The following is a 24241-nucleotide window of genomic DNA, read 5'->3' on the forward strand; positions in this document are numbered from 1 at the left end:
GGCAATGCTGACAAGTCTTGTGGCTGTTGCCGACGGCCTGGGTCGCTCAGGCAGTGCTGCTGGCAGGGAGCTGCACTCACTTGGCTGGGAATCTATTAGCCTGAAATTCAGTTGAACCCCCTCACCCCCGCCAAAAACAACCAAAGAAAAAGCCTTAAAGAATAGACACTGAGGGGTACTACACCTCTAGCAGCATAACTATGGAAGTGCACCTGTGCCACTGGAGTATAGATGTCTCCTATGTTGATGAAAGAGGGTTTTCAGTCCATCCACCTCTCTGAGGGCCAGTAGCTAGGCTGATGAAAGAATTCTTCCGTCGACCTAGCTACGTCTACAATGGGGGTTAGGGGGTTAACTACATTGCACAGGACATTTTTCACAACCCGGAGTGATGTCAATCAATCCAATCTTTAGTTGGAGACCTAAGCACAGAGCAGGAAAAGTTGGCAAATAAGCAGCAGCTATAGGAGGCATGAAGAGGGCAATGGGTGGTTTTCACTTCAGCCTTGGGTCTGGAGTTCTTTCTGTAGACACAATGGCCCTTCATGCAGAACAGTGACTGGCAGAGGCATGGTCCGACTCCACAGGGATCTTGCTCACAGTCCAGCTGTGCAATGGTCTAGGTTAATGTGCCCCTTCTCGTCTGAGAGTGCCATCTCATCTGAGGGATCCACTGTACCTGTCCTCCTCATGCAGTGTTAATGCCTCGAAGATATTCAAGGATGTAGCATAACTACCTCTCCTGGTGGTGTAATGCCCTTGGACATGTGTAGGTCTGCTCTAACAATGTGTTAGTATCCCCCTATGGTGCAACTTCAGTTCCTGCCTGTCCAGCAGGTGATGCCCTGGGACCATACAGGGAGCTAATGCTAAAGATTTTCCTGGGTGCCTTCAGGTGGGTGGGGGTGGCTGGCACTCTTTTCTGAGAGTAACGCTGCAGCACAACACAATGGAGCTTCCACTGCATTAGTGGGGGGCTTCTGTTGCTGAAAGAGCAGCTTTTCACGGTATTCTCTAGTGGTAGGCGCCTCAAGGGTAAGGTAGGTGCTGACAGGCCATGTAAGGTTGAATGGAGAAATGAGGCTGTACGCACTCTGGAGTTGTAATGCTGTTCCAGCACCATTGCTCCAATCCTACAGCTCATATCACTAACAGACTCATTACTGCAGCTGCTTTTTAAAAATGGGATAAGTGATTAAACGCTCCCAGCTGATAAACGCCGACTTAATTGCTTGCAAAAGTCCTGTTAAGCATGATTCACTCAATGCATGGGAGTAAAGACCACAGAGCCAAGGAAATGAGGAGTAAGGGACTAGGCTAAGCAAGCCAGTTCCAAAAGGAATCATTGCTGAAGACTGTAGGCTTAAATCTACATGAACCATGGGTCCAGGAGAGCTACAACAATTTTTATAGAAGGGGTGCTGAGAGGCATTGAACCAAACTGTATGATGGCAATCCCTTCAAGCCAGCTGTGGTAGCACCGCTAGTTCCAGCATCTATGCACAGGTGTACACTGAAAACACTGAACTGGCACAGCTGCGTCACTGTAGTGCATCATAAGAACGGCCAAACTGGGTCAGACCAAAGGTCCATCTAGCCCAGTATCCTGTATTCCGACTGTGGCCAATGCCAGGTGATAGTAGGCCAGAGAAAGCATTAAGCCTGGTTTGCTCTTCAGCATTGTAATTAACTCTCTTTCATAAAATATATAATTATTTGCCCTTTAGAAGTAAGTGTGTCTGTATTGCACTATGGCTGTTCCTTGGAGGAGGAGATCAAGTATGTTATTTTAAGAAGCCTCCTTTTTGTAAAGCACAGACCTGGAGACAAGAGTACCAAAAAAAAAAAAAATCCACTCAGAAGAGCCCTGAAGGATTAGGACAAAGTCTGGCAACATAGGAGCATTCTACCTAAATCTCTATTGTATGTGCCTATAACCCCTGGGTGAGAGAGAGGCTCACAACAATAAGAAATTGGCCACTTTAGCGCAGAGAATTCAGGTTGTGGAATGCAGAACACAGAAAGCAGAATTGTTTGTTCCTTGGCACAAAGAATCCAGATCCTCTGCTCAAAACAAGTTAGTTATGCAATTACAAGCAAAACCCATTTTTTTAACCATCTTTATATTATTAAAAAAATACTCAAGACATCCAGGGAGAGTTTAAGCTGCCTGGATCTTGCAGCTGGCTTGCAAACACTTTTGAAAAAGGGCTTTGTTGCCACCCTCTGCCCTTCAAAATCACACAATATCAGGAGGGGAAGAGTGTTATATACACTTTGTAACTCTCAGCATTGTTTCATTGAAGTTTAAGATGCATCTTTGTAAGTTAATTCTGAATAAAAGGGAGCCTCTGCCGGATAGTAGAAATCTGAAGTGCAGGAGTTTCAATCAGGTAAACTGTTCTCCAGCTCCTATCTTAGATGGTGGTATTGCTGGACATGGTCGAACAGTTATCCCCATTTCATATCTGCATATTATAGACATACTTGGATCCTGTTGAGAAATAAAGTTAGCTATGTGAGCTATTACATAAGTCTCTTCATTAGACTATGTATGAGCCCTGCTCAGGCTTGTGCCATGATCAGAGACATTTATTCAAAGTAAACAGAGGAGAGAGAGGTCATTCTTTACACCAGGATGTTTTTAATCACTCCCTGAATTAAATATTGGCAGATATAGAAAGTTCAAATATCAGCTATTTTCCCCAACATTTACAAGACTGGGTTCCGTCATGCCAGAAGCTGAGGGCCTCCATGCAGTCCTGGCAACCGACACTGTGAGAGCTCAAGTCTGCCCCCTTCCCAACATCCATCTTTAAGAGGCAGCGTTTTCTGACCCCCTCCCCCACAGATCAATGTCCCCTCGTTTAGAATATGTGGCATCATCCAATGGCCAAAAAAATCCTGAGTGGGCAGCTTCAATGTATCCCCCCATAGAATTTATTCCACACCTCCCCCCCTAAAAGGACAGTGGCAAGGTCAGCATGCTTAACATATGACCTACCTATTAAGGGTCAGCTGATCTGCTCCATTCTTGGGGGAGAACAGGGGCAGGAAGTGGCACAATGACATTTACAAGAATGCTGCTCCTGAAGGCTCTATTACCAGCATGGAGGAGGGTGCAGGAAAGGGATGGATGGAAAGGACACACATTCACGCCTGCTGCACACCCATGCATTATCCCGCAGTTGCTGATGCATAGTTTTCCCCCCAAAGGAGAAAAGCAAAGCTAGGGTTTAACAAAATAAATAAATAAATAACCCCCCTGGCTTGAGCTAGTGTGTCTAACTGTCGCTAGCATGGGAAGCAGGACGAGAGAACGTCTGGTGTCGCAGCTCGCGCACTCAGAACCATGCAAATCCCTGAACCAGGGGCCTTAACAAGTGTCAGGCATCTGTTCCCTTTTCTAAGTTAAAATAAAAACTCACCCAAAGAACCAGCCACTAGGGGGACAGAGAAGGTAGGTCATATCTGGGGCATAATCCTCTATACAGTACTTTATTCCCTAAGTGTGTTTCTGTTATTAGCTAGCCCTCCGGTGAGGTGGGAGAGTGAGTATTAGCCCCACTTTACAGAAAGGGAAACAGACGCAGAAAGATAACATAGTTTTGCTACGATCACAGTGCAAGTCCATGTCAGACCCAAGATTTTAACTAGCCAGGTGTGCCTGATGGGAAGAGGTTCTCCCTCCTCGAAAGAAAGCACAAGTGCCTCTTCTCATTCCAGGCTGCCAAATGCCTTGGGCTTCCTCTGACAACTGTGCCTTCCCCTGCCAAAGGAGTTCCTGAGGCCCAGTCCTGTGCTTAGATGACTAAGCCATGTCTGTCCACCAGCCCTTCAGAAAGGGCTCTCCACAAGTGAGTGGGAATGAATTGTCCATTGGCCTCTTTACAGCTCCATGAACAGTAACTCCAAATAACCAGGTCATATGACCACATTTACACAAACCAGAAATGGTTCAAACCCCAAGAGTTCGTTTTACATGGAATTTATATGTATATGCCTGTCACCGCTACATTAGGAGTGAGTGGCTCCCAATGGATAGCTTATAATACATCATACACAGGCCACAGAGGGATCTTGGACGTTAGTGTCTCCTGCTTTTCCCTTGTGGTTCTCACGCTGTGCTGTGACTATCCCACGTAAGATGCCATTTGGGGGGCTGGGAATACACAACAATTAACGATGGGATTGTCAGTCACTTTGATTTCAGGTCCCACACCTATGCACCCTGCACCGGCATTGCTCTTGCTCTGCCCACCTTGCCAGGCAAAGCCTGGCCAGTAAGAGATCCCTCCCTCCTCCTCTAAGGGCAGCAGGAGTGCCTCTTCTCATGTCAGGCTGCCAGGTCAGTCTTGGTCGCCCTCCGACGACTCTTCTTCCGCCTCTTTCAGCCACTGGATAAACTTCTGAAGCTGCAAGGACAATGAAATGTGATGAGGAGAAATAAACCCTGGAAAACAGCTACTTTAATGAGACAACTGCAGTTTCTCAGCATTTGACCACTTCCACGTTAGATGGGAGAGGCCGAGGAACAGGGAAAACAGACCTAAAAACGGACACTTAAATCCAGGTGGTATGGGCAGTACAGACTGTTTGGAACCCACAAAGGAGGCCTTCTCATGGCCAAGGTACCCCCAAAACCCTAATAAAAAGAGGCAAATCTGCCTGGGAGAAGGGAAGTTTGGACCCAGAGTTGTTCCATCAAAGGCTCATGAGAAGGAGGCATGACAGCTCCACCTAATTTACAAGAAGCACAAAAGGTGGGCAGTGCAAGGAAAGCTGCTGCTAGGAGAAACCTACCCCCAGCAGGACTGCTCTGAGGGTATGTACTTAGCGCATTTTGCCTTTTGAACCCTGTTGAAATAAGCAGCTCTAGGCACTGACAGGTTTTTATAAAGGGAGTTGACTAAGCAAATCTGGTCTCTTCCTCAAAGAGGGTTTTCTTTCTGTACCGTTTGCGGGTAAGGCTTTGGAACTGGGCTTGGCCACATCCAGATACAGAGTTCCTACCGATGGAGAGGTTTATGCTTGTTACAGCACAAGCCAGTTATAAAAGGGCTATTCTGATACCAAGCCGCTCAGTAGTGCCAGTGCTCAGTGAATCATGCAAATGGATGAGAAGAGAGAGCAAGGTACAGTAGCTTCAAAGGAAACGTGTAAGGAGTGATAGTTCATTTCCCTGAAGCCCATTTCAAGTAGTTGCCTAGCTTAGAGAGGCTTCTCCATTACTCAGAGCATAGGGTGATCCCAGCAATTTCTCGAGCACCTGTCAGTAAATATTTCCCTCTCCCACTACCTCATCCTTCACCGCAACCAGAACACTCTGGTTGTGCAGAACATGGCAGAAAGCCAAGCTGGGCTGCCGTAAGCCAATGCATTGTGTTTCATTATCTGCCTTGCTGAGAACCCAGCTTTACCAGAACCACCTCCGCCCCAGGTCGGACTTACCTGCTGGTTTTTCCGAAGCTGCCTGCCCTTATCAGATGCGTCCCGCTGAGAAAACCAGACGAGAATCATCTCCTCTGCCAGGATTTCCAGCTGGTAAAAGGTCATCAGCACCTGGACCAATCAGAAAACCATAAATGGGGCAACAGAACAGTAAAAGACTGTGTATGACAATCTGGGACTCCCACCACAAGCCTCAGTGGGAGAGAACGGGGTGTATATCATTGTGCTTTTATTGTCCCCAATACCCATACTTTCCCTGCTGACACTGAGCCTCTGAGGTGAGGTAGCTCTGAGCACACAAGGTCCAAATCAGAGCTCCCCTCATGGCTTTCAACTCCAAGGATGCCGGGAGGGGTATTTAGGAGTTGAAAGCAATGAAGGACCCCAAGGGGACTCCCCAAAGTCATCTCCCCCTCCTTGGTAAAGCACACTAATAACAAGCACCGAAACGGATCTTTCAGGAACCTCTTGTGTCCACAGACCCAGATGTGCATAATTCTGGCAGCTGCAGTAGGGAAGAGCACTAATGCGGTTAAGCCACTCCTAACTCTGGTTGTCACATCTGCAACACAACCCTGCACGGCCTTTGCTAAAAGGTGCCTTCTAGTGGGTGTCAAATGCAATTGAACATTTGTAGAATCAAGCTCTTGCCTGACGCCATGATGGGGGGAGGATGCTAATGCACTCTTGCTTGGGGGGCCTCATCACCCCTTTGTGCTCAACCTGACGAGACACTTTGATGAGTCTCCTCATGGCAGAGGACTGACAGAAGCTGGGCTACATGTGCCAGCTCCAGTAACGAAGTGTCACTTCAACTCCTGGCCACCAGGGAAAGCCAGGCTAGAACAATGGATACATGCCAGACAATCTCTGTCATTCAAGGACACTTTGGCTTACTGAGTTGAAGGCTTTTGGCGTCAGTCCAGGCTAAGTGCTCGTGCCATTAGCCAGAGGCACTGGTACCATGAGATAAGATTCCTCCTTATTGGGGAACCAAGGTGTAGGCAGATTTGCAGGACAGCTCTCTTCTGGAAGTGACGGGCGTAATGTTGTGCAGGCACTTGTAGAGGGATTATTCATGGAAAGATTTCTAATTGGGGAGTTTAGCTGCAATTTTAGATGGCAGAAATAATCCATTAACAGAGGGAGTGTGTGTGTATGAAACGTGCATTTAACACTTTCCAGGACTGAAACCTACAGTGGAAAAGCAGGTCAGCCACACACTACCTTCATTTTGTTCATTGATTTCCACCCAGTTCAGCCTGAATACGAAATCCCACCCTCTTTCCAGCCTTGCCTATCTCCCATCTTGAAGTGTGACAAAAGCTATTTTATACCCCCTCGCTTTTGGGTCCAAGATGGTGGGTTTGGGTGCCTTCAGAGTGTGAAACTGGCCTCTCCTCCACTCCCCTCCACTACAGCACCATGGAAGGGGTCCCTCTGGGTTAGATACTGCTAGATAGCAGCTCCAGATTGCATGTCAACCAGTAATCCTCCATAGCAGGGCTCAGTCAGAGGCCTGGGCAGACAGAGGAGAGATTTTAATCACGTTCATAGATGTTTTTTCACCCACCCTTCCCAACAGACACATAAGCCTTCCTTTTCTGATAGAAGACAAGCTGATGGCACCTACAAACCACAATTCACTACTGAGCTAGTGGAAGCAGAAGTCCTTGCCACTGTGAGGAACTTACTTTGGCTATGGATGTGTGGAGGCCATCATGTTCGAGGAAGAACTCCTCAATGGCAGATAAGGCGTCCAAGTGATCTGATGCCCGCTTTATGTAGTTCTTAAACACTGGGGACCACTTCTTCAACAGCTGCAGGAGGAATCAGAGTAAAGAACAAAGGCTCTTGGATTATGAGACCTTTAAATACAGATATGCGCATGTTCAATGCAGTTCCTCAGTGGGAACAGACTGGTCTGGGGAAGCAAAGCATTGTAGAAAGCCACTCTCCCATCATTCAGACCATCTAATTACATACACAACACTGTCCCCAAGAGCTGAGTGAAGTTAAGGGGGCAGCTGGGGTGACGAAGTGACAAGTCCACTTCTGTGTCCGCGTTTTCCTGTCTGTAGCACGAAGAGGATGTGTAACTATCTTGCTGAAGTGCTTTAGGAGCTATGGCTAGAGTGGTAGGTATCACAAATGAGTTCAGGGGAGCAGGGAACTCAAAGGATGTCACTTCACAGCAGACAATGGTACATCACTGAGCCTGGGACATGATCACTCTGCAGAGCAGCTAGAGAAGGTGTAACTGAAAAGGAGCAACTACTATAAATAGAGCAAAGCCTTCGGTTATGTCTACACTAGAGACCTTACAGCGGCACAGCTGTACCGCTGCAGCCGTGCCGCTGCACGGGCTCTCGTGTAGCTGCTCTGTGCCGACAGGAGAGCGCTCTCTCGTCGGCATCATTAAACCCTCCCCAACGAGCGGCAGTAGCTATGTCGGCAGGAGACACAGCGCTGTCCACACCAGCACATCTGTCGGTGTAACTTATGTCGGTCGGGGGGAGGGGGGTGTCTTTTCACACCCCTAGGCGACAAACGTTTTACCAACGGACATGCTAGAGTAGACATTGCCTTAGTCACTGTCCCGCTGCCTGCCCACTGTCCGTCCCCTCTAGCTGAGTCCAGGCAGAGGCAGCAAGATGGGCTGCCTCCAAAACAAAAGCACAAGAGAAGTTCCCAGAGGCTCAGTCCCCATTTGCTTGTGTGTTTGTCTGGAAGCTTCTTAGGACACTGCAGCCGCTGCTAGAATCTGTTACAGGTAAAGGGGGAGGAGAGATGAGACGCAGGAAGCTGTCACGTTACTGGCTGATCCCTCCCCAAGGTTTATTCTTCATTAAACCTTTTGCTCAGTGATTTTGTGCTGTGTTTCTAGCTGAGAAATGGGGGTCTGGGCTTGGGGAGGAAAGTGCGCAGGAGGTGCGCATCCTGATCCCAAACCACAAGATCTTTTACAGCAGGGGTTCTCAACCTTTTTCCTTCCGAGGTCCCCCCAGCATGCTATAAAAACTCCAGGGTCCAGTGGCAGGCAGGGGTGTTGGGGGGCTCCAGACTTCAGCCATCAGGCGGCGGGGAGGGGCCTCTGGGCTTCAGCCCCATAAGAGTGCCCCAGCTTTGGGCTCCAGTCCCACAGCTCTGGCTTCAGCCCCACAGGGGGAGCTGGGGCTCCCCATGGCTCCGCTCCGTTTCAGCCGCACAGGGGTGCCAGGGATCAGGGCACAGGCTTCAACTGCGGGGCCCCGCAGCCCCCTGAAACCAGCTCACAGACCCTTTGTTGAGCACCTGTTTTATAGCACTAGATAAGAGAACAACTGAACACAAAGTTGCCTGCTTGATTGCGCAATGAGCCAGGGTGTGCAGCTCCCATAAACATCCTGCTTCCCATAGCACGTTAAAGTCAGTGAGATCTGTTTCTTTTTTAAAGGGTTAATTTAACAAGAGACAAACCAATGGCTAAGTTAGCGCACCCCAAGTTCCCCTGCATGCCTATGAAACTACACGTACTCTTTTACCATGCTCTGAGGATAGCAGCCCCCTCAGAGAATGAACAGGTCTGTCCACTGGGTAGAGATGGTACAGCAGCAATAGGGACTTCTCAGGAGCATTGGGCAAAGACCTCCCTCAGCCACATACGTGGCTAGTTTCTATCACTGACACTTCTCCCACCAACTCCTGGGAGGAAGCATCTTTGCCAGTTGGAAAGCTCAGACCTCTTCAATGCCACTGTGACACTGGCAGACCAGGTGCCAGCTCAAAGACCAAGGCCTTTAGGCCTCACCGGACACTGACAAATGCATAGCAGGAAACCAGTCTGGCTCACCTGTGTGTAGGACTGTTAAGATAGGTATTGGATTTATATCAATGTGTAGAGTGTTTAGATTCTATGAACAGTTTCAGAGTAACAGCCGTGTTAGTCTGTATCCGCAAAAAGAAGAACAGGAGTACTTGTGGCACCTTAGAGACTAACAAATTTATTAGAGCATAAGCTTTCGTGGACTACAGCCCACTTCTTCGGATGCATATAGAATGGAACATATAATGAGGAGATATATATACACACATACAGAGAGCATAAACAGGTGGGAGTTGTCTTACCAACTCTGAGAGGCCAATTAATTAAGAGGAAAAAAAAAAAAAAACTTTTGAAGTGATAATCAAGCTAGCCGAGTACAGACAGTGTGATAAGAAGTGTGAGAGTACTTACAAGGGGAGATAGTCAACGTTTGTAATGTAGACTCTGTCCTAAGACCCTACGCTACCAGCACTCCCAGCTATCTTCGAGACACCACTGACTTCCTGAGGAAACTACAATCCATCGGTGATCTTCCAGAAAACACCATCCTGGCCACTATGGACGTAGAAGCCCTCTACACCAATATTCCACACAAAGATGGACTACAAGCTATCAGGAACAGTATCCCTGATAATGTCACAGCTAACCTGGTGGCTGAACTTTGTGATTTTGTCCTCACCCACAACTATTTCACATTTGGGGACAATATATACCTTCAAGTCAGCGGCACTGCTATGGGTACCCGCATGGCCCCACAATATGCCAACATTTTTATGGCTGACTTAGAACAACGCTTCCTTAGCTCTCGTCCCCTAACGCCCCTACTCTACTTGCGCTACATTGATGACATCTTCATCATCTGGACCCATGGAAAAGAAGCCCTTGAGGAATTTCACCATGATTTCAATAATTTCCATCCCACCATCAACCTCAGCCTAGATCAATCCACACAAGCGGTCCATTTCCTGGACACTACTGTGCTAATAAGCGATGGTCACATCAATACCACCCTATACCGGAAACCTACTGACCGCTACACTTACCTACATGCCTCCAGCTTCCATCCAGGACACACCACACGATCCATTGTCTACAGCCAAGCTCTAAGATATAACCGCATTTGCTCCAATCCCTCGGATAGAGACAAGCACCTACAAGATCTCTATCAAGCATTCTTAAAACTACAATACCCACCTGCTGAAGTGAAAAAACAGATTGACAGAGCCAGACGAGTACCCAGAAGTCACCTCCTACAAGACAGGCCCAACAAAGAAAATAACAGAACACCACTAGCTGTCACCTTCAGCCCCCAACTAAAACCTCTCCAGCGCATCATCAGAGATCTACAACCTATCCTGAAAGATGATCCTTTACTCTCACAGATCTTGGGAGACAGACCTGTCCTCGCTTACAGACAACCCCCCAACCTAAAGCAAATACTCACCAGCAACCACACATCACTGAACAAAACCACTAACCCAGGAACCTATCCTTGTAACAAACCCCGATGCCAACTCTGTCCACATATCTATTCAAGTGACATCATCATAGGACCTAATCACATCAGCCATACCATCAGGGGCTCGTTCACCTGCACATCTACCAATGTGATCTATGCCATCATGTGCCAGCAATGCCCCTCTGCCATGTACATTGGCCAAACCGGACAGTCTCTACGCAAAAGAATTAATGGACACAAATCTGACATCAGGAATCAAAATACTCAAAAACCAGTGGGAGAACACTTTAACCTGTCTGGTCATTCAGTGACAGACCTGCGGGTGGCTATATTACAACAGAAAAACTTCAAAAACAGACTCCAAAGAGAGACTACAGAGCTAGAATTGATATGCAAACTAGACACAATCAACTCCGGTTTGAATAAGGACTGGGAATGGCTGAGCCATTACAAACGTTGACTATCTCCCCTTGTAAGTACTCTCACACTTCTTATCACATTGTCTGTACTCGGCTAGCTTGATTATCACTTCAAAAGTTTTTTTTTTTTTTTCCTCTTAATTAATTGGCCTCTCAGAGTTGGTAAGACAACTCCCACCTGTTTATGCTCTCTGTATGTGTGTATATATATCTCCTCATTATATGTTCCATTCTATATGCATCCGAAGAAGTGGGCTGTAGTCCACGAAAGCTTATGCTCTAATAAATTTGTTAGTCTCTAAGGTGCCACAAGTACTCCTGTTCTTCTTTTTGTAGATTCTATGAAATGCTTCTATGTTGCCACATGCATTAACCTCACTTATAACCTCAAGTATTACCTTATAACATGGTATATAAAGTGTTTGTTTTATAACTGTAAAATGTTTGTTCTGAAACTACGTGACTTACCAAACGGGGGGGGGGGGGGGGGGAATCCCCTAATGCAAAATGCTGGATTCCTACAGATGGCGTTGTCTCCTGCCTATCAGGATGTACTACTGAATCCACAGCCCTGAAGAGGGTAAGAGCCCAATCCCTCATCCCATTACAGCTTGAACGCTGGAGGAAGGGAATAAAAATATCCATTGAGCCAAATGTATTATACCTTTGCTGCTTGAACTCTGCGGGGCAAGGATTTCTAAGCATATGCAAGGAATCCCCAGCTGTTTCGCCGGGGTTAGCCCTAAAGCAATGGTTTGAGAACCAGGAGTCCGAGGGCCCCTAGGGGTCCGCCAGCAGGTTTCAAGGGGTCCGCCAAGCATGGCCAGCATTAGACTTTCTGCCCAGGGCAGAAAGCCGAAGCCCCATCACACAGGACTGCTGCGTTACAGCTGGCCCATGGAGTTTTTATGGCAGGTTGGGGTGGAGGGAGAGCTCAGAAAGAAAAAAGGTTGAGAACCCCGCCCTAAAGGACATGGAGAGTCTGCTTACTAGAAGTTGCTATTACCTTTTGAAAACTGACTAACGCGTGTGTGGATGATTACCTGCTTTAATCTTGTAAATAAGAGTCATTTATGTTTCCTAGTTAATAAACCTTTCGTTAGTTTATTACAGGATTGGCTACAAGTGTCGTCTTTGGTGTGAGATCTAAAGGGCAAATTGACCTGGGGTAGCGACTGGTCCTTTAGGACTGGGAGCAACCTGAATATTTTGTAATTTTGGGTGTAAAGTGACCGTCTATCACAGAATCAATCTTGCCTAGATCGGAATGCCCAAGGGGACTGTCTGAGACTCCATGTTAAGGTTGTATAGTGCCGGAGGAGTTTACACTGGTTACTTGGTTGGTGAAATCGAAGTATTCAGAACTCACAACCAGTTTGGGGTTTGTGCCCTGCTTCTTAGCAGTCTGCCCTGAGGTTTGTATTCTCGCTCAAGAGCCCCTCCAGGCAGCATGACAGCCGCACAGGGGACCCTGAGCAAGTTTCCAAGCCTGCAAAGGCTGTGAATGCAGAGCACCCACAACAACGCCCAAGGCAGAAAGCAACAATGAATGGCTCTGGAGTGCCACATTCCATCTCCTCTGCTGGTGGAATAGGTACTATTAGGAGCATGTTAGGGTCTTTGTGACGTCAAGCATCCAGCAGAGGAGAGGAGACGCCATAGTGTGGGAAATACAAGTAGGATGATTTGTATATTATACCAATGACGACTGGCTCACAGGACAATATCTGTAATAGGGCAGAAGGGTAGCGTGGTCCTGATGTTGCAGCATGCACGGTTCCAGGAACTACTTTAACCCATGGGCAATACGTTTAATGCTGCCGCTTACTTCTCCCTCCCCTGCAACCATCATTTTTTATTCCTCTTTGGAATTTTTTCCTCTCAAATGCACCTCAGCAGTCAGTTAGTACCAGCAGGCAAAGACGTGTTTTGTGACCCTTTCCATTAACAATAAGTAGGCAGAATTTTGGAACATACCAGAAATGATTACGGGGTTTCAAAAAGCAAACTTTGATTACAAATTTCAGAGTAACAGCCGTGTTAGTCTGTATCCGCAAAAAGAAGAACAGGAGTACTTGTGGCACCTTAGAGACTAACAAATTTATTAGAGCATAAGCTTTCGTGGACTACAGCCCACTTCTTCGGATGCATATGCATATGCTCTAATAAATTTGTTAGTCTCTAAGGTGCCACAAGTACTCCTGTTCTTCTTTTTGATTACAAAGGAAGCACAAAGTTCTAAATACACCTGCCATCCTACGTGATGAATGAAGCTAGCCTGGAGATGAAAGATTTTCAACACACCGTGTTATTTTAGAATGACCAGGATTGCGATACTTTGGGTTTGCCACCACCGGAGAGAGACAATTTGCAAAGATATAAGGCTGGACTAGGAATTTTCATGACTTCTGCATCTATGTCTGGTAGTTATCCAGCTTCAGCCAAAAATCTGACCCATTCTTGACTGGAGTTAATTTCAGGTCCTTGTCAAAGGAGAGGTCTATCAGATCATCCTGCACTGGGTCTAGTCAGTGCTGCAGCGTTGACAGCAGCTTGAATGAAGATGTTTGTGATCCAAAGATATTCCTTCACCTGCGTCTCCACTTCCCCAAGACCCCGGTAGGAAAGTTCTGTCATGAGGGGTGATCTGCACAAGTGCGACCAGGCTGTGGTTCTTACCTGCCCTCATCTTGGCGCCATCCCTGCAGATTATATTGTTATGCTCCCACTGCCTGTGGAGATCTTTGGCTGAAAGGTCTCTGATGAGCATTCATCTGGGCTGTTCCCCGGCCCAGCTTTATAAAAGAGTAAAGTCTGCTTCATAGACCCAGTGGAGACACACCTCAAACGCTAGAAGCCGGGCAGCAGCAGATGCATGGACTGATTCATGATGGTGAATTGCGAAGCAGTAACTTTTCCCGAAAGTAATGGCTCTTGGACAGCCTCACCCATGTCACTAATACTGCATCAAACAGGGTTACGTGGCAAAAGCACCGTCTTCAACTTGGCAGCTGCTTCAGGCTCTATAACTTGGGGGGAAGAGATAGCTCAGTGGTTTGAGCATTGGCCAGCTAAACCCAGGGTTGTGAGTTCAATCCTTGAGGAGGCCACTTAGGGATTTGTGGCAAAAATCAGTACTTGGTCCTGCTAGTGAAGGCAGGGGGCTGGACTCGATGACCTTTCAAGGTCCCTTCCAGTTCTAGGAGATAGGATATCTCCATTAATTAAATTAAAATTATTATTATAACCATGTCTAATGTCTGGGGAAGGATGATGTTTTCTGCAACATTACATGCCTTATGCTGTTGTGCAATTTGTAGAGATACCAAATAAGATGCCTGCTGGGTGTTTGGGTTGACACTGCCAGTGTGAGCAATACAGTCTTACTGATTTTTCGAGGCTTCATGTTTTTCCTGAGAAATAACCTTGTGCTTATTTCTTCACTGATGGGTGTTTGGCTTCTGAGCATTATGCCAACATTGAAGGCTTCAAACTCATGGAAAACAGCACTTCCTAACATGTTACACACCATGATTTCAAGTCAACGTAAACCTATATGTCTTAACTATCACTGGTTTCAGAGGGGTAGCCGTGTTAGTCTGTATCAGTAAAAACAACGAGGAGTCCTTGTGGCAACTTAGAGACTAACAAATTTTTTTGGGCTTAAGCTTGCGTGGGCTATAACCCACTTCATCAGATGCACGGAATGGAAAATAAAATAAGCAGGTATAAATATATAGCACGTGAAAAGATGGGAGTTGCCTTACCAAGTGGGGGGTCAGTGCTAATGAGGCCAATTCAATTAGGGTGGATGTGGCCCATTCCCAGCAGTTGAAAAGGTGGTGTGAGTATCAACAGAGGGAAAATTATTTTTTGTAGTGACCCAGCCCAAATAAACATGCCCAAATAAATTTGTTAGTCTCTAAGGTGCCACAAGGACTCCTCGTTGTTTTAACTATCACTGTAGTTCCACAATTTCCCCTCCTCTGAGCTGTCACTCGAACAGCTTGCCATCATCCCTTTCACAAATGATCCATCTTTCTCTGTCACTACTTAGCCGGGACCGAGATACAATCGACTGAACGACACATACAACATGGCTGCGTGAGGCTCAGCTGACATGTCTGGCATTCTACTTTTGCCACTGCCTGTGCCTGGGTACTTCACTTCATACAAAGTAACGTTTTAATGGGGCTTGTAGTACTTTGTATGAGGAACATCCAGGTTATACTCTCATTCTACACTAGCATATCCAAAGCATTAGCTGGGGTTCTCAAATTATAACAAGATGGGGTGGCTTAACAGAAACACAACTCTGACAATGGTTAGGCAGCAGATGTGCTGAGACGAACATCTGTCACACTGACTGCTGTCTCATTGTTCCCTTGAGCTCCTCTGTCTGTCTATATCCATTTGTTGTCTTGTCTTTTACTTAGATTGGAAGTTCTTTGGGGGGTGGGGGGGAGACAGTCTTGTCAATCTGTGTTTGTACAGCAGCTAGCACAATGGGGTACAGGTCCATGACTGGGGCTCCTAGCCACTTCCATAATACACATTAATAATCAATCACCACCAGCCTCACATGACGTATACATTTCTCATTTTAAAATGTACTGCCATTTTTCCATACTCATAATTTTATATTTTTGTGTGACCACCCATAACACACCTCATCACTGCCCCAGCGGTTGTGATCTCCAGTTGGGGAAACTCCACATTAATATTTTCTGCACAAGGTAAGGACGTCAGTACATAAGATTGTTCCAGGCAGAACACTCTAGGAAATCTGTTGGCCGCCTTCTCCAAAGGAAGACTTGGGGAGCTGGCTACTTTAATTGGCTAAATGCTTCTGGGGGTGTCCATGTCAAGCTTGCTTATGAAGGTAAGAGAGCACTATCTACATTTGATAAAGCCAAGCAGTGTATTAATATTTAATACACAGAGCACTGCTGTAGATACATATACACCCACCTTACAAAATTCTACAAGGGAGGGGAACTGATTTAGTGCCTACGCTGGTAAATGCTCATGTCAGTTTTGCTATGATGAAACACACATGTACAAAATATATACACCAAACATAAGCTGTTTACCTTTCACATCCTACACTTGGATCATAAATACTCGGAGGCAAAGATAGTCTCGCAGTTGTGTGTTTGTGCAGTGTAGGGCTCGGATCCTAGACTGGGGCCCCAGGTGCTACTGTACTACAAACAAACAATCATCATTGTGGTTTTCTTATCATTTCCCCTCATTGCAAAGCGAATGGAAAACCCCTGGGCTCTCCCCATCCTCATCCACCTGCTCCTCTGACAGGATGCTGTAGTGATGCTTCCATGTCTCTCCCTTGCTGGACCAGCAGCTCATGCAGGATCCAGCAAGGAACGGTGCTGTATCTTATTCACACTAGGATCCCAAACAGCAGCAGACTTCAGGCATCCAACTCTCCAGTTGTATTGCTTTCCACATACAAGGAGAGTCTAGCGTCTGCTCGGTGTGCACCCCAGCTCCCCTCTTTCATTAGGATACATTTTGGCCAAGAGGAATGGGGCATTTTCAATTAAACCTTATAAAGAGAACTGAATTAGTATGAACTGAATTGTTTAACTGCTGCACATTTCCAACCGAAGGCATCTCCTCAAACTGAACTAAGTCAGGTGTCTGGAGCCATTTGGGGAAACGTCTCTTCCCCCACCCCACACGATCACACTCCCCCACAGAAAACACAGGAGCTGCCCATTGTTGCTCCCCATATCCCACTAAAGGCAGGACAATCCAAATCAACCCTTTGCAGCTAGGAGCCAGACTTGCTTCTTCTAATATATGCATCATTGCAATCACTAAAGGGTCACTCAGTCCAACACACACAAATGGGCATCAGAGGCCACAGCTGAAAAAGCGGGGACCTGTCCACCTCCTCCAAACTGAGACCAGAGGTCCTGGGACAAGCTCTCACTGAGGGTCAGCAGGTAACATGGCAGCCCCTTCTACACAGCCACATACGCCCAGGGCCTTTCTAGGGGTGGAGCAGGGCTCTGCATCTTAATCAGAGGCAGCCAGGTCCTGCCTTTGTCTCTGCAGTAGACACTGGAAAAGTTACCAGTATTAGATATGTACTGCAGCAAGGAGTACTCCCGGTGACTTCCCCAATAGGACTGTGCCTCTTTTGGATCTAGTCTCCGAGGAAGGGCGAATATTTCCAGTCCTCGCTCACAGGAGACAGAAAGAAGCACATGCTACTTAAAACAAACAAGTCTCTTCCAGGCCAGACACTAGCTGAGCTTTGCCAAGTCGAGTTAATGGCGTTGGTAATTTTACTGCTTTAGGAGAATCAAGGGAGGCTCATGAGCCAGCAAGTCCCTTGAATTCACGAGAGGCCAGTCCCTAGGCTCAATGATCCTAGAGCCAGCAAGGGGCTGGAGGACCTAGAGCCACTCCTAAGCACCAGGAGAGAAGTCCCAAGAAAGAACAGGTAAGAAGTCGTCTTAATTTTCCATGCCCCTGAGTTTTAGCTGCTGCTGAGGCCTCCTGCTCTTTGGCTTTCTTGACTCCCGTGTGCTACTGAGTCCTTCTCCCACAAGTGCCTTCCCCACTTACTGCCCTGCTGTTGCATGCAGCCTCCCAACTCCTTCAGATCCCACTTCTGAACCCCACGCTCCAATGCCAATTTACTAGAAGGCTGTGTCCAGCGCAAAAACCAAGAGACTGCGAAGCGCAGAACTCTCTATCCCATTCCCAGCCCTCTTCTAAGGTTCACGTTCACGTATGGTGCTCAGCACAAAGGCGAACGCCCATCTGTTGTTCCTGTAACAGTGCCAGAGACTAGTCTAATTTAACTCAGGAGGACCAGGGCTCCTCTCTCTAAAACACCACGTCACGGTAGAAAGAACAGAAAATAGATGCAGGCTGAAAGGAGTTGGGGAAGGGTACTCACAGGAATCAGCATTACACAGTAGTGTTGGGGGTCTACCTCCGTGTCCAGCTGCTGCAATGGGAACTCCATGACCACCTGACTGAGCACCTGCATCACCTCCTTCAGGCCAATGTTATAGGCATATCTGGAAGGGAAAGGGGAGAGGATGTCAGACCGACACACCTTCTAGGACCATAAGCCTGTGCAATCTGGCATCCTGCCTCCAGCCATGGCAAATCACTGAAGTCTATTCTTCTATTGCAGGACATCCATTTCTAAGAATTCCATTAAATGTTAACTTCCCAGCCCTGCGCCCAAGTCTTTTTTTAAACATCATGTTTAGGGTATTCATGCAGTCAGAAACATGCCTGCATTGCAATGGGTCTCATGAAAGAGCACATTCCTGAAGACCCGGTTTCAGAATGTAACATGCTGCCTGGACAGGGACAGCACACTCACGTGTACTGGTATGATGCAGGAATATGATGGGGGAAACAAGAGAAACAGACTTGTACTTGAGAAGCGGTAGGCAGAACACACCCAATTAGACCCTGAGCTCCAACCCTCACCAATTGGATAGCTTTCGAAGTGAGATAAGCATTACTGTTCATCTTTCATCACCCCTACACAGACCTGGGAGACAAACTAGGTGCACTGCCAGCTGTGCTCGGGAAAAAGTCAATTGGTTTGTCTGTCTCTCTAGTTTATAGTCTACTCCCAGTAGAGAGAGGACTTTAATGAGGCCCAACAGGTTTGTTCTGCCTAATTATTTTCAGTGACAGCGGAGGCTGGAAGGCGAATTCTAAAGCATGTTCAAGCTCAGGTTGCCCTAAGCATGTTAGCAGTGGAGATGCTAACAAGAGCTAATGACAGACCAGAATATCACAAAGGTTAAAACCCACGAGCTGTTGTGTAAACAGGGTGGAAATGCCACACCACACACAGATCCTTGGCTCTGGACTTGCTGGTTGAACATTGCAATGTAGGGAGAGTGGCAACTCCCTGGGTAAACTAATGTGTGGCTTTGCTCTAAAAGGACTGGTGTTCTCCCATTCCCTTCATAGGCACCCAATGGATATTCGGTCCCTAGCCCGAGAGCTCATGGAACAGCAGCTAATGCTAGCTGGGGAGGTTATGGAGCGAGAACACTCTCTGCATCGCCTCATGTCACTATCTTCAGTTATCACTATCTCTTACGCCCGACTGCTGAAGAAACTAACTGTGACAGCGTACCCCATAAGGCTTTATGGGGGGACGTTTATAAATGTATGTATGATATAACTGGCTGTATGCTTGCTTGATTTCTAAGTAAGCTCTGTGAGGCATTTGGTCAGCTTCTTTAGGAAGGAATTCACCAGGTTAAGTACCTGATCAGGAAACACTTGGGGAACAATGCATCTTGGAATGCTCCAATCCACATGAGAAATCTTCCTGGAGACATGCAAGATGCCATGTGGACAATGGCGTCGGCCTGCAAAGACTGAGTCATGCAGGGGCATGTGACTTGCCCAGGTGACTCCAAAACTCCATCTCGGAGCTGGACTTTGCAGAGGAGGGAGGTCTCCACCCACAAGAGAGAGTCTATTTAAACCCAAGGGAGACCCCTCCATTTTGGTCTTCAGCTGGCTAAAGAAGGAGCCTCTCCACCCCCCCCAGGATACTTGAAGGAGACAAACAAAGGACAGTAACTACAGGGGGTGTGAGTGATTGCTGGACCCAGGCTAAAAGGAGATTAGCCTGTAAAAGGGAGCATTCTGGAACTGGTGAGGAAATTATCTGTATTCAGTTTGTTTAGGCATAGATCTGCGCATTTTGTTTTATTTTGCTTGTGACTTACTTTGTTCTGTCTGTTACTACTTTGAACCACTTAAATCCTACTGTCTGTATTTAATAAAATCACTTTCTATTTAGTAATTTACTCAGAGTATGTATTAATACCTGGGGGAGCAAACAACTGTGCATATCTCTCTATCAGTGTTATAGAGGGCGAACAATTTATGAGTTTGCCCTGCATAAACTTTATGCAGGGTAAAACAGATTTATCTGGGTTTAGACCCCATTGGGAGTTGGGCATCTGAGTGCTAAAGACAAGCGCACTACTGCGAGCTGTTTTCAGGTAAACTTGCAGCTTTGGGACAGGAGATTCAGACCCTGGATCTGTGTGTGGAGCCAAACAGGAGTGTCTGGCTCAGCAAGACAGGGTGCTGGAGTCCTGAGCTGGCAGGGAAAACAGAAGCAGGGGTAGTCTTTGCACATCGGGTGGCAGCTCCCAAGGGGGTTTCTGTGATCCAACCCGTCACACTAACTGGATACTGATCGCCACATGGGCTAGTCACATGGCTTCCCTTTTCCCCCCTTTCAAACCTCTTAGCATCATGCTCACTAGACAAAAGACACTTCAGAGTTAGGCACTGCAGTTCCAGGGGGACCACTTACTTGAGAGAGTTGATTTCCAAGACCAGATTATCACAGGAGATGTTCTCCTCTTCACCCCTCTGCAAGGTACCCAGAACCTCATTCTGGAAAACTGTCACCAACGCAAGAATAGGCCATTAGATAGGAGAGGGAGAAGTCCAGCAAACAGCATCTCTCACTACAGAGAAACCAGCCCCGTGACAGGAGCAGGGACAAGCCGACTAAGGAGCTCCATAACCCAACACATGCTCACAGTTATTCCACCTGTAAGTGACTGTAGAGCACGTATAAAAGTAAAGACCTGCCAGATCCCACCAATTTCATTCCTAGGCACCAGTGCAGGACTGTCTCCTACTGCACCACGTGTTCTCCAGGGTTGTATGCAGACCAGTTTTAAGCGACTCAGGCAACAGGGTAGGCTCAGCTATACCAGTAAAACTTTCCCATGTAGACAAGCCCAAACACATCCTGTGGCTTCCTGGACGTGCAACAGGGGGAAAATTACCACAATCAACTACTGTGGAAAGGGAACACAGTCTCTGACAAAGACAGCTTCAAACAGCCTTTGGTCAGGAAGAGGGAAAGTCCTTCTCAACCTTCTCACCTGAGCCCTAGGCACGTACTAACCAGGCAACAGCATGGAAGAGAATATCAAAGAACTGTAACAGGAACAAGAGAAATGCTGGCCAGGAAGATTGGGGGCCTCTGAAGAGGGAGGCGTGATCTGGAGCAAGGCAGGAACGTTCAGTGCACACAGTCACAGCTGCACAGGGCACACCCCACTACCCACAAGCTCTGGGCCCTTCCCTGGCGCTCCCAGCATTCCCTCTAGGCCCAGGCCTCTCACCTTTGATGTCATCCAGTTGAGGAGAAGCAGTCCGACTGTCTGGCTGCTCAGAGCCCAGACTCAGGTCACTCTCTGTCTCACTCTCTTCCTCTGGATTCAAGGTGGGGCCTGGTAAACAGGAAAACGTAACCTTTTAAGGGGCAACCCTGAAAGCAGAGGAGCTGCAGGCATTCCCCAGCTGACAAAGCTGGAATCCAGGCAGGTTTGAACAAGCGATCCTTGTCTGGGATTTGCTACTTCCAGACCCAGACGTCCATAACCACCGAGTGGGGCCTGCCACTAACTTGAAGAGGCCTTGCTGGATCCCTAGGAGCAGGCAGCATGGGTCAGTGATGAAAGCAAAAGCCTCCCTCCCAGCCAAACTGCTCACTCGTTGCAAGGCCAGCAATGCCAGCAGCATGGGACTCTCACTTGAGCTGGAACCTTACAGATGTAGCCTCTGAGCTGAGCAGTCTGGTGGAAAATAATGATCAACATACATGCCCCCCATCCCCGAGGGGCGACAGCAGCAGCTCGGTGCCTGGAATGTAATGGGCTCCCTCCATCATTCAGACACGGGTTTGAAGTTTGTTATTGTGAGACAAAAGGCTGGAGCAGAAGAGGCAAGATCTGGGACCATCTTGAAGACCACAAGAAGAGCGTTTGGTCAATGCAATACATCCATATCCAGCGTACTGTACACGGAGCTCAATGGGAGACTTCATGACACCGAATCCCACAATTATAACATGGACGTCTCTGTTTGGCAGCGATGGAATTGGCCACAGGATCCATCCCTAATTGTGCTCCAGAATCTCAGCTGCCTTTCTTTTTCTCTTCAATAAAATGTATCTAGCTTTTACGGCTGGGCAGGAAGTTTTCCAGACATGTCCTTAGCAGAACTGGGGCAGTGACATCTGCCTGCCTCTGAAACAAGGGCTCCAAGAGGGATGGGATTTCCCCACGCAGCTGGAGTGTCAGATTTCTAACCCGAGGTTGTTTCCCCCACTCCCTCTTCTCCAGGGCTTTGTCTAATCTGAGTTTTGACATCTCAGTAATGGACTATACACCACTTTGCTTGGGGAGACTTCCTCAGCCTGGTTCAAGACACCACCTTCGATGACCTTAGATACAAATTATTATTTGTTTTACTGCAGCATCTAGGAGCTGTAGCGATGGTCCAGGACCCCCCTGTGCTATGTGCTGCACAAACACAGAACAAAAAGATGATCCCTGCCCGTTATTAACGTCCCACTCAGCAACTCACTGAAATAGGGTACATGCATTTCCATTCCCAGCAGTCTACATCAAACCTTTCCTCACCCCAAAGGCTTTGTCTCTGCTCTTCCTCATCCGCTTCATTCTCATCATCTGCTTTCCAGAGGTAACCTCTGCCCTCTGACCCCACCTCTGCTTTGTTATAACCTGAAAGAAGAAGATGGCGTTTAGAAGGAAGGAAGATACTGGGACAGCCAACCAACCTGAAATTGATTGGCCTCTAGTGGGGGAGTGAGGGGAGGGTCAGAATGACCTGCACCAAGCTGTGTCCCAAATACTTAACCCACAGTGGGAGAGTTGGGTCTCCCATCCGTGCATACAGGGTGCTGCTTTCATTCACCTAGGCCAGTAGAAAATGACCAGGCTGTTCTTTTATCTTGGCCTACAGCAGCATGGCTTGGCTGGCTTGACACACTGACTCACACTCTGAATCCTACACAAGTGGGGCCTGACAGAACCAATATCCCATGGGGGAGGAGCATTAAGATCCGGTACTCCCTGGGGTGCAGTGGGAGAGAATTGAGGGCCAGATGGCTTGGCATCTGTCCTGAATTGAGTGACTGTTCAAGCTGTAGCCTATCATCTGTAGAGAGCTCCCACCCCAAGACAAGTGTCCACAGATCTTTATGATGAAACAGGAGGTTGGGTGCTGGAGAGGGCAGGTAGTCACCAGTTATTTGACTTGACTATTAGCTTGGTATACTGGATATCCCTCTTTCCCCACTAAAGGGGCACAGATGCCAAGCTTAACATAAGACTTTTGCTACCAGCTTTGCATTTCAGCAAGTTTGGAACACAGGCTGGTCCCAGAGGGTGAAGCCCCACAAAGGACAGGACCAAAGGGCTGAACAAAAGCTCATGTACCTTTCAGCTTCACTTTGTTCTCCTCCTTGTTCACTCCAGAATCATCGCTGAACTCATCGTCATCCTCCTCTTCCTCATCTGGTGAGTGCAGCGAGATCACTGTGCCCTCAAGGAGGGTGATGTTAGGACCCACCACCACCTAAAAATAAAGGACTGACTTATCTATATAAGGAACAGAAACACAGCTCCCTACATTGCCACCTCTCATTTCCCCCCCCAGGAGCCAAGGGCTGCCTCAAAGAGTTTCTCCTGGAACTGTGTAACACTGAAACATATTTGGAAATATTAGCGGTGCCTGGGCATGTACCCTGCTAAATAAACCAAACTCCTTGCAGAAGGGACAAGGTGGGGGCAGTAATCTATGCCCCAACCAGAAGAAAGGGCCTGGAGCACCCCTCATTCTAGCTGCTGGCCAGGTCCTCTCAGTTCAGTATATTCAATGAGCAAGTCTAGTAACTCCCCAAGGAGCGTGGAGAACCTTGCAGACACCGAAGCAGCTCACCTGGGAAGTAAGGACGCAGTGAGGATTTAATTTGACCTTCTCCTTCACTTCAGCCTCATCGCAGACAATAGACTGCCGGATCACCACGCGGTCTGCTACGTGGACACCGTTCCAGAGGAATGCTCCATCCAGGATAACTTCATCCCCTATTAAATGCCACCACAAAGATGCTGAGCAGGGCAGATCACAGCTCTCACTCTGTGCTTCACTAGCACGTTCCCAATGCTGAATGCACCAGAGAGTATTCAACCCATTAGCTCCAGAACTAGAGGGTACCCTTGTGGCTCAGTGGAGGTTAGACATCCTGGC

The 24241-nt window shown here is 47.5% G+C and overlaps 1 protein-coding gene across 1 annotated transcript in view; it reads right to left on the reverse strand.

Moving 5' to 3' along the window:
• Positions 1 to 2621: 2621 nt before the first annotated feature.
• EIF2B5 (eukaryotic translation initiation factor 2B subunit epsilon) overlaps positions 2622 to 24241 on the reverse strand; it is a 30545-nt gene continuing 8925 nt past the window's right edge. The window contains exons 8-16 of the mRNA XM_054039397.1: positions 23933 to 24078; positions 23431 to 23569; positions 22612 to 22713; positions 21310 to 21417; positions 20484 to 20574; positions 18069 to 18192; positions 7146 to 7271; positions 5452 to 5562; positions 2622 to 4415 (exon numbers count right to left, since the gene is read on the reverse strand). Coding sequence (XP_053895372.1) covers positions 4350 to 4415; positions 5452 to 5562; positions 7146 to 7271; positions 18069 to 18192; positions 20484 to 20574; positions 21310 to 21417; positions 22612 to 22713; positions 23431 to 23569; positions 23933 to 24078 — 1013 coding nt within the window. The 3' untranslated portion in view covers positions 2622 to 4349. The remainder of the gene's footprint in view (positions 4416 to 5451; positions 5563 to 7145; positions 7272 to 18068; positions 18193 to 20483; positions 20575 to 21309; positions 21418 to 22611; positions 22714 to 23430; positions 23570 to 23932; positions 24079 to 24241) is intronic.

Source organism: Malaclemys terrapin, chromosome 9 (genome assembly GCF_027887155.1).
Source record: "Malaclemys terrapin pileata isolate rMalTer1 chromosome 9, rMalTer1.hap1, whole genome shotgun sequence".
In the NCBI taxonomy this organism is placed as follows: domain Eukaryota; kingdom Metazoa; phylum Chordata; order Testudines; family Emydidae; genus Malaclemys; species Malaclemys terrapin.